The sequence below is a fragment of the Chiroxiphia lanceolata genome, chromosome 4 (genome assembly GCF_009829145.1).
Source record: "Chiroxiphia lanceolata isolate bChiLan1 chromosome 4, bChiLan1.pri, whole genome shotgun sequence".
Classification (NCBI taxonomy): Eukaryota; Metazoa; Chordata; class Aves; order Passeriformes; family Pipridae; genus Chiroxiphia; species Chiroxiphia lanceolata.
Window position 1 is genome coordinate 33,927,156 of NC_045640.1, and position 15,417 is coordinate 33,942,572.

The 15,417-nt window shown below is 39.1% G+C and overlaps 1 protein-coding gene across 1 annotated transcript; it reads left to right on the forward strand.

Moving 5' to 3' along the window:
* Positions 1–1,490: 1,490 nt before the first annotated feature.
* CENPU (centromere protein U) lies at positions 1,491–15,331 on the forward strand. Its single transcript, XM_032686408.1, is given in 13 exon segments — positions 1,491–1,607; positions 1,786–1,915; positions 3,374–3,491; positions 4,879–4,926; positions 4,929–4,983; positions 5,574–5,664; positions 6,741–6,813; positions 9,679–9,796; positions 10,188–10,260; positions 11,345–11,392; positions 12,727–12,787; positions 14,105–14,262; positions 14,979–15,331. Coding segments are annotated over 12 exon segments (1,032 nt in total). The 5' UTR covers positions 1,491–1,607; positions 1,786–1,864; the 3' UTR covers positions 15,117–15,331.
* Positions 15,332–15,417: the final 86 nt, after the last annotated feature.

The window sequence follows — 15,417 nt, forward strand, 5'->3', positions numbered from 1 at the left end:
CTTCTGGAAAGTAACTTCTTATGTTGAAGTTTTTGGCCAATATTTGTAAGAAAGGGATGCTGTTATATGTAACTTGCTCTTTCAGTATATTCCTAAACAAACAAATCTTGTATTTTTTGTCTGTTTTCAGTATAGTTTCTGGCAGTTGTGTTCTTACCATCATCATAAGTAACTTGAATGAAAGCTGGAGTTTCTTAAACTCTTATGTAGCTGTGGGTGGTAGTAGTTTTCCTTATTCCTGCCCTTACACTGTCCATCTGGCTTCAGTCAGGGGTATGATATAAAAGATTTCACGGGCCAAGTTACCACACCAGGGTAGATGAAGCATCACTTACCAGGACACTGCTTCGAGCTCTATGTGAATACAGATGTCATTGTGAGATACTAAGCACACTTCTGTTCCTAGCCGTTGTAGACTTTCTCCTCAATGTGATCCTGTATGTTCCTTTATACTTTTCTTCCATACTGAAAAAAATCTAAACCAGATTTTTGTTACCTATTCAATAACCAAGTATGTGTATGCTGCTTGGAAAGACAGACTGCTAAGTGTCACTAATGGAGATAGCTGAGAGATGGATGACAGCTAGATCTAAGGTTTAGGTTCATAACACATTCTATCAAAGAAAGCTTCCTGGAAGAGCCACATATGACTGCTGAAACAAAGCTGTGCTGTATTAGCCTTGCCTCAGGGACTGCTAAGTGAGACTGGATGTTATAGCCAGCAACTTAGAAGTCTAAAGAGACCTTGCCACCAGTTAATTCTAAAGTCATTATTTCACTGTGTTTTAGCTTATTGGGTTAGGTAACAATGGGTAGCTGGGCCGATGATCTTTGGAAGAACACCCTGACCTGTGGATGAAGAGATGTGACAGCAAAAGGGCCCCTCTCAACTAGTGAGACTTTTGATGAATTGCTAAATCCCTTATTAACAATTTAATGGGTAATTTAAATGCCAGAGATGGAATTCAGTGTTCAAGGTAAAACCTACTTTTTTTTTTTTTTTTTTTTTTTTGCACGGTATTATAGCAAGTACTGTTTCTTGTGTGTTATAAATTATTATCACAAGTTTTTGGTCTTAGATTTCAAGTTATCTTTACAGAAGTAATCTCGTCCACTTGTCTTTCCAGATGCACAGCATCAGGGAAGGGGGGCGGGAGAAGAAAATGTGGAGTTTTGTGGTTGTTTGGTCTTTTTTTCAGTCAGACTAATTAATGGAAAAACACTCAGCAGAGTGATGGTTGTGTGAATTCTTTAAACACGGAATGAACGGCGTAGGCCCCCTTCTTCCCTCGGCCCCGACCGGCGTCGGAGCTGGGCTGTGGCGGCGCTGTCCCTGTCCCTGTTCCTGTTCCGGCGCGGCGGCTCCTCCCCGCGCCTTCCCTCCCTCCCTCCCTTCCTTCCTTCCCGGCGGCGGCGCGCCCCGTTCGAACGGCGGCGGGAAAAGCGGGACTGTGCCCTGAGGGGTCGGGCCGGGGGGCGCTGGTGTTCGCGGGGAGACGGGGCCGGGAGAGCGGGACGAGTGTCGGGTCTGCCCTGCCCGCCTTGGGGCGCTCGGCGGGGCGGGCTGGGACCTCCTGCGTGAGGGGAACTGCAGCGGCGGAGCGAAGGTACGGTCCTGAACAGCATCGTCGCGATTTATCTCTTCTATGTGCCTGGCTCGTTACTAACTGATGCGTGCTATATAGAACTTATACGTCGGTCTAGGCTAATGAAGTGGGTTTACTGCTTTTAGAGTGAGCTGAGCTTAATAAATTGAAGTAACAAAGATTTCTCGTTCTCTCCCAGGTACTGACACAGAGAAAGCTGATTTGTGTCGGGGACAATTTTTCACTGACTTTATCCTCAGCATATACTGAATAGCGAAATGTCCTCGAAGAAGAAAATAAAGAAGACTCATACAAGCTATAAATTAGAGGTAGGTTTTGCTAGGTTGGGCAGAATTCAAACAAGCCCGTGTTTTGTTTTTGTTCAGAACATCCAAAGGAGGGTAAAGAAGATGGTGAAGAGTGTAGAGTGGAAGCCATAAAAAGGAGCAGCTGAGGTACTTGGCTTGTACAGGTAGAGAAGAGGAGACTGAGGGAAGACCACATCGTGGTCTCAGCTTCCTCACAAGGGGAAGAGGAGGGTCAGACACTGATCTCTTCTCTGTGGTGATCAGTGACAAGACCCGAGGGAATGGCCTGAAGTTGCATCAGGGAGGTTTAGGGCAGATATTAGAAAAAGATTCTTCACCCAGAAGGCTGCTGGGCACTGGAACAGGCTCCCCAGGCAAGTGGTCACAGCACCAAGCCTGACAGAACTCAAGAAGCATTTGGATGATTCTCTGATGCTCATGGTATGACTCTTGGGGATGGTCCTATGCAGAGCCAGGGGTCGGATTTCAATGATCCTTGTAGGTCCCTTCCAACACAGGATATTCTGTGATTCTGTGTTGTGTTACCATGCAGTCAGGGCATTGTCTCTGGAGGTGGATGCACAGGAATTAATGCAGGGCTTGCTTTGCACAGGCACTGGGAACTGCTGTGCAGTCCCTCCTGGGGCAGGCTTGGGGTTTGTGCATGGAGGTTTTTTTTTCCGTCTGGGAGTAGTACAAAATGGACCAGTGACTTTCAAACAGGCAAAAGTTTAAAAACAGTCTCATAAAAGAAAAGAGAACAATTTGTAGAGGAAAGAGTTGATGTGTCTGTATTTTGTACCATAACAGAACTTGTGGGGCACTGCTAAGCACTAGTAAAATTAAAAAGCTCAGGAAGTTGTTGTTTTCTGCTTATAATTCACTCTCCATGCATTCACACAAATCAGTAAGAAATTCGCCCTCACGTGGTAAGAATGACACACAACTGTTTCATAAACCAGTGTCATTCCCTTTACCCTTCTGTTTTACAGAAGTGTCTATGTAATCCTAGATTTAAAAATTCCCCTTTTTATAAGGTTACGCTATAACTTTTCAGTTTTTTAAAATGACAATAATTAAATTGAACAAGGATGGAAATTTATTTATTATAGAGATGAAAGAAGAAATACTTTAATGCCTGAGAAGAAAAAGGACACAATTCATAGAAATCAGATACTAGACTGTTATAAGACTTCTAAGCTTGCATACTTATTTTTATGAAATAAGACAAAGCTCACACTAGAGTACAGTGTCAAATAGTGCAATGTACATGTTTTATACTATCACTTCTCTTAGAGGAGAAAACCCATAGCCTGAGGAAAAAACATGCTTCAAATACTTTATGCCATGGCTCAGTAGTTAATATGGTCCTGATTAAATGTATTTCTAGTCAAATGTTCTTGAAATTCACTGTCATATTTAATTTGTTGTGCATTCAAAAAGCTGGATAAACTGGCTGTTAATTTCATACCCATCCAGGAACACAAAGGCAATTCCAATCTTCGCTGGAAATCACTTCTGCTTGAGGAACCTGATGTCTCAAGGATATTGAAGGTAGCGGAAACAAAACACCTGGAGGAGCTTGATGATTCCTTTGGTTAGTATTAACTTGAATGTCATTTAATGTATGATTTTCACAAACAAACCACAAGGGCAAAATACTTCAGTGCTTACCTAGGAAAAGTTATTGTTTCTTTGCCAGAGAAAGTAATGGACAGGAGAGACAGAGAGTTTTTTATGTTATTTTCTATAATTTAGGAAGTAACAAGAATAATGCTGTAACGTGTACAAGTAAAAGTTAACAGAAAAATACTGGCTATTCAAGTTTTATATCTGAATGGTAGAATTTCACACATTATAATATTGCAGATGTGTAAGAATTTACATTTAAAACCCAAAGTTCAATATCTTAAGTTATTCTCTGTTAAGCTACAGAAATTATGAAGTGAAATTTTTGCTATTGTAAGAGTATTCATGGCAGCAAATTTGGACATTCACAGGGATGTTGTTGTGCCAGTTTCAAATCTTATTTAAAAAAATAACATAAAACCATACAATTTTTGGTGAAGGATTTAAAACCATTTCCATGCTTTGTATTGTACTTCTGTAATGAGGCCTCAGTATAGAGACAGAGAATCAATTTAGATGAAGTAGGTGCTCCTGAGTGAAGTCCTCTATTATTGTGTTATATATATATAATAATTGAAAAACTGTGATTGAAGTTAGAGAAAATGCTATAGTTATTTCTCAACTGTAATTGTTATACTCTATGAAAATCATGGAAATATACATGTGACTACTAGAAAGAGCATTGAAAATGAGCTATAAATAATTTAGCAAGAGGGTTGTTATAAGGGCGAACCGGAAAGATGAAAAGCTCTTCTTTCCCTCACTTCTGTGCTACGTATTTAGACTATAAAAAGGATGCCCACTGACACTAATGTAAACTAAGACAAAATTTATGTGGCAATGTGCTTGAAAAAAAATTTATACTACAGAAGGCATGCTAAAACCCCAAGTTCCAGAGTTCTAATCTATTTTGGTAGCTACCTTTAAGAATTCTACATTTACAATATTCTGTAGCAGCTGTAACTGTCTTCTTATAGCATCCAATAAAGCAGCTTAAAGTCTATATTAACAAAAATTGGAAAGTAGTGTTTAATATGTAGAAGGTTTATGTATGCCATAGCAAAGAGAGACTTTAAAGACACTGTACAAAATATTTGCCTACTATGTGCCATATGTACTGCCCAGCTTTCCTGCACCTTTGTTTTGAGTTTGTAAAGAAATAGCAGGTGGCTGGGTATGTAAAACTTTTCACTACATATTTTTTTCTAATCCTCCAATAATACTTTTAACAAGAACTTCCTTTTTAATAGCTAGCAAACCACAAATACCGTAACTAAATGCTTAATGGCAAGCAGTGCTCCTTGCCTTAAGAAATGGGGGCAGTTTTCATGCAATTTGTTTTCTGTTCTTTATAGATCACCCTTTGCACAGTACTGCTGTGGATGCTTACGGAGAGGAACACTCACAAACGAGTCACTTGGTCATGTTTCAGCACTGCAAAGGCAAAATGCAGAAAGAAGGTCTGGTGAAAAAAAAAATAGAATTGCCAGCATTTAATCTTTAGATTTTTAGTTTAAGTGGGAAAAACGTTCTATTTGTTGAGTTTCCCTAGCTGCTTATTAAACAGATGCTCTAACTGAAAACTCCCAAGATCAGAAACCAAAAGAGTGAGGATGAAGATTGTAGAAAACAAATGGTAGAGTAAATCTGAGTCTGCCTTTTGTAAGCTGTACAGTACTTACTGCAGTTTTTATATTGAAAGGATTTTAAAATGTCTCTGTGAGGTATTAATTAGTTCTCTAAATGCTGGTGTCTAAAGTTAAAAGATGGAAAAATTGAAAAATGGGTAGAAGCCAGTCAAATTATATGTAACAGAGAAAATTATTTTAAAAATATTTTAATTCAAATTTTTGTATGTTTCTCATTTGTTTAATCAAATTTGGTTTAAATCTGAAATAGTTCTAATTTGAATTAAATAGCAAGACAGTAACAGTGCTTGTATGAGAGTATGTTGTGAGATTATTGTTACTTTGATTTTTGTTTTGTTGTGTAGATAGGTGAAGATCATTCTTTCTCAGTGTACAGCAGTGTATGTTTTCTTTCTTCCTAGTAAAAAAATGCATCTATCAAAGACATCTAATGGTGATAAGCAGATACTCAAAACAGCTGGTGCTGGAGATGGACCTCTTAAGGAGACTGTGGTACACAAAAAGTTGCCTAAGTATTATCAGGTCAATTTAATTTTAGCTTACTTCTTGCCATGCCTGCATTAGAGGGTGGGGTGAGAGGAAGACCTTCCATTTGTTTCTTGGTACTGCCAATTTAATTGTATCCAAAATAATCAATCCTCAAAGTATTCCTGAGAGATAACAAGTGAAATGCTTAAAGCTACAGTCATCATGTCAGCATGGAATATAATATAATAGGGAGGTGTTCTGGATCCTGTAGGCTATTCTCTTCTTCAGTTGGGAATATGTTCTCTCATTCTTTTAAATCTCTTCTTTGTATCTAGAACACATGTGCTTGAAGAATGGCATACTAGATGGAATATGAATCCTTTGTGCTTTTTCGGTGTTGAAACAAATTTATGAGAGAAAAGAATACTGATAAAATTAATTTTGAATGTGTATTAGAATTAAAAAGCCATCCAGTTTTGAATGAATGTTTTTCCACACTTACTCACAACTAGTGTAAAATGCTCTTGGCCCCACTTCCAGACATACAGAGGAAGTTAATCATCTGCAGGCTCAAAAGTAGACCTGTGATAAAAGAAGCTGTGCAGTAGTTTGTATAAAAGGTTTTTTACATATTGAAATTTATTGGAATTGCTGAAAATGATGCTGTGAAATTCAATACAGAATGTTAAACTGGATGTATGCAGCACTTTTGTAGGAGTGCTGTTGGTGTCACAAAGTAGTCAAAGTAGAGAAAGAATGGGGACAGAATGGGGGTGAAAAGGAAGGTGAGCAGGCAGTGTTGATCAGAGAAATCTTAATACTGGGCAATGACTGTGCTGAACTGAGCATCCTTATGCTCCTTAACATGTTCCTAGTCCTACTGCATGGCCAGTGGCCAACGTGTCAGTTGGGCAGCTCAGTCAGGCAGCTGCTGTCCTGCAGCAGTGTGGTCACTGTGCTGGGATTCTGGTGAAACGAGCCTCTGTAAATGTTACAGATGTTTCAGTCAGGAAATGCTTTTTGCCTAATTGCCATCTCTCAGAATTTTAAATTAATAATAAGGGTTTATTTTGGAAGTTAATCTGCTTTTTGTATCACAGAAGGGTCTGAATGCTACTCAGTTCCAGGCGAAAAAGAAGCAACCTTCAGAGGAGAGCACATCAGACCCTTCTGGTAAAGTAGACTTTTCAAAACTCTCATATAGCTTTTCCTCATTCGAGATGAATGTTTTTCCATGCTTTTAATTTTTGGCATCTAGCAACAAACTCTTGGAGATAAGGCAAAATAGGAAGATGTATGCCCAGTGGAAGCAAGGTCAGGAGACAGAGGAAGAACTCAGAGATGCTGCTTACCACTGTAGGGAGAAAATTTGTGCAGCCAAAGCTCAGCTGGAGTTGAAGCTGCCAGAAATGTGAGGGACAATAAAAAGTTTTTTCAAATACATTATTGGCAATAGGCAGTATAGAAATATCATCGGCCCGTTACAGGATGAGGGTGGTCACCTCACAAACAGGGACAGAGACAAGGCAGAGGTGTTTAATGCTTTCTTTGCCTCTGTCTTCAACTCAGATGATGGACAAAGGGGGTCTCAGTGCCCTGAGCTTGAGGACCATGACTGTGAGAATGACCAACTCCCTGAAATTGTGCAGGACCTGCTGCTCCAGCTGGACCCCTACAAATCTATGGGGCCTGATGGGATTCATCCCAGAATCCTCAAAGAGCTGGCTATGTCATCACAAAACCTCTCTTGATGATTTTTGAGTGGTCTTGGGAATCTGGAGAGGTCCCAGCTGACTGGAAGCTGGTGAATGTTGTCCTGATTTTCAAGAAGGGCAAGAAGGGGGACCCCGGAAATTACAGACCCGTCAGTCTCACTTCAGTCCCTGATAAACTTATGGAGAAGATTATTCTGGGAGGTATAGAAAAACACCTGAAAGACAATGCAGTCATTGGTCACAACCAGCACGACTTCATGAGAGGAAGTCCTGCTTATCAAACCTAATTTCCTTTTATGACAAGGTAACCCACCCAGTTGATCAAGGGAAACCAGTTGATGTAACCTTTTTGGATTTCAGGAAAGCTTTCAATACTGTCTCTCACAGGATCCTTCTGGACAAAATGTCCAGCACACAGCTGGATAAACACATCATGTGGTGGGTGAGCAACTGGCTCACGAGTGGAACACAGAGGGTAATAATGAAATGGGGCAACATCAGACTGGTGACCTGTCACTAGTGGGGTTCCACAGGGCTCCATCTTGGGCCCTGTGCTCTTCAACGTCTTCGTAAATAACTCGGATGCAGGACTGGAAGGGATACTAAGCAAGTTTGCAGATGACACAAAACTGGGAGGAGCTGTTGACTCCCTCAGAGGCAGAGAGGCCCTGCAGAGAGACCTCGACAAATTAGAGGCCGGGGCAATCACCAACCATATGAAGTTCAACAAGGGAGGTGCTGGATTCTGCACCTGGGATGGGGCAACCCTGGATATTCGTACAGACTGGGGGACAAGACACTGGAAAGCAGTGCCACGGAAAGGGACCTGGAGATCCTGGTCACTGGCAAGTTGAATATGAGTGAGCAGTGCCTTGGCAGCCAGGAGGGCCAACCATGTCCTGGGGGGCATCAGGCAAAGCATCGCCAGCTGGTAGAGGGAGGGGATTGTCCTGCTCTGCTCTGCACTGGGGTGGCCTCACCTTGAATATTGTGTGCAGTTTTGGGCATCACGATATAGGAAAGATATTCAGCTATTAGAGAGCATCCAAAGGAGGGCAGTGAAGATGGTGAAGGGCCTTGAGGGGAAGTCGTGTGAGGAGCAGCTGAGGTCACTTGGTCTGTTCAGCCTGGAAGAGACTGAAGCGAGACCTCATTGAGGTTACAACTTCCTTGTGAGGGGAAGAGGAGGGGCAGGCACTGATCTCTTCTCTGTGGTGACCAGTGACGGGACCTGAGGGAATGGCCTGAAATTGTGTCAGAGGAGGTTGACGTTGGATATCAGGAAAAGATTCTTCACCCTGAGGATGGTTGGGCACTGGAACAAGCTCCCCAGGGAAGTGGTCACAGCACCAAGCCTGACAGAGTTCAAGAAGCATTTGGACTGTACTCTCAAGCACATGGTGTGACTCTTGGGGGTGGTCCTATGCAGGGCTGAGAGCTGGGCTTAATGATCCTTTTGGGTCCCTTCCAACTCAGCATGTTCTGTGATTCTGCGATATTGCTTCAAGAAATGGAAGATTTTAGTTTCAGTTTTGTCATAGACCCGCATTTGATCCCCATGGTTTGCCTATTCGCTCCTGAAGGGGTAAAACATTGTGTGCATTATCCCTCTAAGGCAGACTGGTTCCCTTTGGAGGGAAGTCTGGGGCCGTGGATATGAAGCTGTAAGAGGTGTCAGTACATTCCTTGGTCTGGAAGCCTGGAGCAGCAGCTGGGGCAGAACTTGGAATGCCCCTTGTGTCATCTTGCTTCCTTTGAACCCATCATATTGTAGTACTACACTGACATTTGAGAGTGTGTGAAGAAACATGGTTTAACTTTTTGTGGAATTAGTTAATAATACTGTTGCAAAATCTAAGGAAATGTATTTGTATATACGGGTTTTTTTGAAGCATATATGGTATAAATGCAAAATGTATACAAATATGAAATAAATGTAATAAAATAAATATAAATAAAATACAAATATAAAGCTCATGATTCTTGCCCAAACTCAGACTATAGTTTTTACAGGACAAAAAATTATGTCTTCAGTCAGTGTGTAGTTTATCGGTTAGTTTTTTAATGTGTTTCTGGACTTGCTTGAAATGATTAAGAGTAAGTTGTATATGATTGATCATCCCAATTTTAAAGGGCTTCTGGATAAATCTATCATAGTTGTTCAGCCGAAGACAGATGAAATAATATATCACTCTTCTCAAATTTAATATTAAAATATTCATAAATTTGGATGGTTATTTTGATCGTGGGAACAATAATTTTTCTATTGTTTTAGAACATGTACCTGAGTTATGCAAGACTTATGTTTATTCTGTTGTTTCAGTGGACAGCCCACATTCTGTACAGGTTTGGTGTCCCAAAGAGCTGGAGAGATCTCCTAGAGATATTACAGAACTGGATGTTGTTCTGGCTGAAGTTGAGAAGATAGCAGCAAATTACAGGTAAATATTCTGCTTTCCTATGATTGAATATTCAAAGTTTTAAAAAGGATTTACCTGTGTTTTTGCTAGTGGGCTGTCATTTGGGGAATGCAGTATTGCATGGTTACATTCTAATGTTATTTTAATGATTGTTCTGTGATACAAATGTTTTTTCATATGTGATCTTGACCTGGTCTGCAGGGATTTGATATTTTTTCAAACAGTGCCACATCTCAGCTGACATTTTTCAAGGTAGAAATTAAGCTATTGCTAGTATATGAAAGATCTGCAGTTGCCTAGCTGCTTAATGCTGGGTTTTATTTCATTACTTAAAGGAATGTTTTTTGGATGAGATTTTCCCCTTTACTGAACTAAGTGGGTTGTGTTTTGTCCTCTGACTTCTCCAGACAAGCATAGATCAAACATTTGCAGAAAAGGCTATCAATGACTTCTGTTCCGCTTTCAAGGGCCAAATCACCGATCTTGTAAGTACACCAGAAATAAATCAGGTTTTGTGGTCAGAAATGCCTATGGTTTATATTGTCCATTACACACTTATTTTACAGTACGTAAAATTTTCCAATCTACTGTCAGTATAAATAATACAAAACCAGAGTCTGTTGTGTGCAGGTATGATTTGCTGCCTGTTTTGCAGGCTTTCATAAGAATTGCCTCCAGACACACACTGCTGTCATGCAGGTACTTGGCAAAATTGTCAGCTTTTGAGAATAGGGAAGCATCTAATAATCCTGAAGTGTTGTCATATCTAAATCATTATGTAGGAAAACTGGAGGGCTGCATAATTTGAATGAGCATAACAGCTGTGTCAAACACTGTTTTAAAACCTCATGGACTAGAGTTTTAAAAGGCCAGTGATTTAATTTTTATACTACATCTCAGTGACTCTTGTTTAGAGGCCTGAGTAAGGCCTCTAACATAGTCCAGGGAAAATCATCCTTTTTTAATTAGCAGTTTGAACATAACTGTAAGATATTCAAGAGCAATCTGGACAGTCCTGTGCCATGTGCTCTAGGATGACCCTGCTTGAGCAGGGAGGTTGGACCAGATGACCCACTGTGGTCCCTTCCAGCCCGACCGATTCTGGGATTCTGTAACAAGCTTATTGGTTAGGAAGACTAAGATTTCTTCTCACTAATTGTAAGGAGGGAAATGAACTCAGAACTTTGTAGGACTTGTGATAAGTACAATGGATAAGTACTAAAACTATAGTTCTAAGTGTTTCATGAGAAGGAATAAATTTTAAAAAGACTAGATTTATACCTATATATATAAAGTTATAGAAAACTTAAGCTAGGTAGTATTACAGTAATTGGTACAACCAGTATTACTTGCACTAACTAATTTTGTGCAACAGTCTTTCTCGGCATGAGGAGAGAGGAAAGACTCTATACACAAGTGATACACTTGTAATCTCACTTTGAAACAGTGTTGTTTTTTAAATATGTTATTTTTATGTTATTCCAAAGTAATTCTTGCAGCCATGATTTTAGGAGGATAGTGATGAATTCAAGATCCATAGTCAATCTGTAATTCTTCTTTCCTCTGTAGATAGCGGGAGTCCAGGAATTAAAGAATATGAAGAGGAAAAATGCTAAGGTAAATACATATATATCACTAGATTGTATGGCATACAGTAGTGGGCATTGAAATTTCAAGAAGTTGACTGGAAGAAATAAAACAATTGACAGAAAGATGTACTGTACTACAGAACCAACTGCACAAATAGGGGATAGGGAACCACCAGAGTGTTTTTGGAAAAGATCTGAGTAAATATGATGTAATGCAAACTCCATACATACTGCTATAGGGGGTAAAAAGAAGGAATGCACATTAGGATGTGTAGGTGTCTATGCATCTGAATTACTCTTTGGTTTTTTGGAGTTAGGTGGGGGTTTTTTTAATGAGTACTTGTGAGGCCTCTGGAGAGCTAATTAAATATTGAGTGCTAACCTTCAAGAAACACAAATGAATATAAAAATCTAGGAGAGCAGCAAAGATGGTGACCTGTGAGGATAGAACTGGATTTCTTAGTTTAAAGAAGTCTATGGGAACTGCATTCCCTAAATATATGCAGAATTTTTGTTCAGAAGAAGGCAGTTCCTCTGTTCATTCAGAGCGAGTAGTAATTTACTGAAAATGCAGTTGGGGAATGTTGACAGGAGGAGGAACCAGTGTAAGAGCAGAAAAACGTGTCAGTGGTTTTATCAGGGAGAGGTGAATGCCCTAGAGCAGAGAGATTTAAGAGAAGCATAGGCACTGTCTGGCTTTCTGCCCAGATTAACATCTTCTACAAACTTTTCAAGGACAAAATAGCTTTCAACAAATAAGGTCAACATGAGGCTTATTCTGGGATGTAACAATTAATATGCTAAAGTCTTGTTGATTTGAGGTGAAATGGCAAGCTACTCAGCATGTAAAATAATACACATAGAATTCACAGACACTCACATTTATCCTTACTTTGACTCGTATACATTTGTTTAAAATCAGATTTTTAGTTGCTAAATTTAATTTTAGGATCAGTTTTGGGTGTTGCTTTTTTTTTTTAAATTGGATGTTATATTAAAGAAAGCTTAGTTATGGCAATCATACTGAACATAGCTTCATGTTAGTTTTCATTTTTAAAACAAAGACCTCCTAGAGTTGGTCATGTTTGTGTTCAAATGTCACAATCTCCTTTTGTGTGCTTGTAAATTGAGTGTTCCTTAGGAGAAATTTTGGTATGGAGATAAAAGTTTGACGTTTTTAAACAGCTTTGAAGTGTTTAAACTACAAATGTAAAATATGGCAGTTATTAAGGTGTGATATCTTGGAATGTTCCACGAGAATCAGAAGCATAAAATCCCAGAGAAATAAGCCAATCAAATATGAGTTGTTTGCCTTTGAAATTGCAGAAACTGTTTCAGAGACTTTGCTCACTATTGTTTCAGGCAGTAACAAACATCAAAAAGAAAAGGCAGCGACTGGTGCAACTCAGAGAAGAGCTAATTGGTATGTTTCTAATGATGCACAGTAATAGCCTGAAGAGCTTTAAAGAATCTGTATTTTGTAGCTCAGAAGGGAAAGTAACTTTTTTTGTTGTTTGTTTTTTTTTTCATTTTATTTGCTGTCTTGCTTTATGTTTTTACAAAAGCTTGTGATGACCTCTCCTTTACATGTATCAGTTGCCTAGATAGTCATTCTCACAAGTTCTCTTAGCTAAACAGTTACTAGGATGGTGTTTCACACCATGTGCTCATAAGAAAATACTAATGTTACCATTTGAATTGCGAAGGTGCTGTATCATAAATTTACAAAAGTAATACATAGGACATTTTTGGTTTTGAGGTGGGAGATTGTATTTCACCTCTGCAATTTGACAAGCGTTCCTCTCAGTACATGATTGCTTTCATCTCATGTGGCCATGCAATTCCCCATCTCTAACTTGGCATTAATCTTAAGAGTCATTTAGATAAACAACATAGAAATCATGTTATTTGGAAGAACCATTAGGCTTCCCCAAATCCCATTGGTGCTAGTGACAAGTTTTATACTGAAGCTGTGTATAACGTCACTCCGTAAGTTAACTCTGTAGGAACCAGGGGCTTAGGTCAACAAGAACAGTGTAAAAGCACTTTTCTCTATGGCCGTGAGAGCTTGTGTAACTTTGCAGTACTATGGATAAATTATGCTCAAAGAACTAATCCCTCAGTATGGTTTGAACTCCCTCACAGACTGAAAGCTGTCTTCGCATTTTTTATGTGTTCTGTTGTAATCCTTTGGTCATTTAAGAAAGCTTTTTTCTGTTGAATGAAAATGGCTGTTGGTGTTCAGTTTTTGGAGTGCTATTGTAATGGATTGAGCCCTCCAGTTTACTTAGGCCAGAGGTGTAGGTAGTTTGTAGATCCTGAGTATGCTTCAGCATAAGCACTTGAACACCTCAGCCTGCAGGCAGGTGTGTGCAGAAGGAGAACACCTAAAGAAACTATATTGGAAAATTTAAATGCTTAAGAGAGAGGAGCTACATTGTCAGACTCAAAAGACAATTTTGAGTCTGACAAAAGAACTGTTCTTTTTGAGAATTAAAAAGAGTTCACAAAAAGAGTTTCCTCTTTGAGAAAGAGAGGTTTGGGGTTTTTTTGGTGGATTTGGACTCATGCTCCTATTTAAGTAATATGCTAGTGTTCTAATTAAACAGTATGCTGTACTAACCTACGTTCTGTGTTTCTGAGCAACCTTTCCTTCAAGTCTTCTTCGGAGGAAATATGTTCATAGTTATTCATGCAATAAACATGCAGATACAAACATCAAAGCCTTGATTCTTTTTCAGAGCTGAGCCACAACTGACACAACTACAAAGAGAATATGCTGAGATAAAGGAAAGGAAATCTTCCTTGAGGCAAACAATTGAATTACTTACTGATTTAAAGGAACTACGGCAAGACTGTTTGGATTATAGAGAAGAAAACCCAAAAGAAAAAGTGGTAGTAAGTACAAATTTTGCATGTATTTCTGAACAGTTCTGGGTCACAACCCTCCTCCCCATTTTTTCTTTCCTGGACTGCTGGGCACTTGTATTAACGTTTAAGTTATATTAAATAGCAATATTTTGTTAATTGTCTTTGTGGAAGCAACTTGAGAATCACTGCTGTAACTGCACTGTAGTATCTCACTCTTTTTGGTCCCATGTTAAAAGCTAAAGTATTTCAGAGAGGATTCCGCTGCGTTGCTCTCTACGTCCAGGAGTTGAAAGAACATAAAAGCCTAACAGTTGTTCTCAGTTGTAACTTTTTTGTAGAAATTGAAGAAAGATTAACACTGAGAAACAAGTAATTAATTCCTTTTGTTGTTATTGTTCAAAGAAAGGAAAAGCTCTGGTATTTCCATGTCTGTTCTGTAAGGTATTTAATGCTAAGAACAGTGCTTTTATTACATGGCCAGAGTAACTCCTCATGTAGCCTTAGAATTCCTTCCTGTTTTACCCAGGACCTGGTGTGGTATTTTCTGTTGACAAAGGTACATGCCTGCCACCTGTAAGGGAAATCCTCGCATTTCATAAGACACTCTTATTAATTTTGGCCATTCTTCACTTTTAAAAATCATGTTGTGCCCTTCCAGATAGAGGAAAAATAACTACAGATATGTAAATGATCTTTCCAAGAGTTAAAAATGTTGCCTTGTAATTTTATTTCCATATCAACAGTATGGAACTTCCAGCCTCCCTGCTCTTCTGATGGAGTCACGGAGAATTCTAGGAGCAGAAAGACACTTTCAGAATATTAATATGAAACTGGAAGAGGCTCTGGCTGTACATAGAGAGAGGTTATCAAAGAAAGACTAAGTATTTTTAAGACTTTTTAACATTTGTTAAAACAATTATTAGAATGGTAGTGTCTAAAGCATGATTAGTCACTGTTGCTCTATTTTGTTTTCAATATTTAAAAGTCAATGACTTGATCGAGATGTATCTTTCTATTGTCAAATAGTCTCAATGTCAGTGAAATGACTGAAATAGCAATCCCACTTAAAGTAATAAAACTTTTCTGTGCTTGTGAACAATGTGGGTTTTAATCTTGTGCTATTAAAGTAATGTGATCTTGACAGCAACATACACTGTTTAAAGAGAACACAGAGACTTTGGC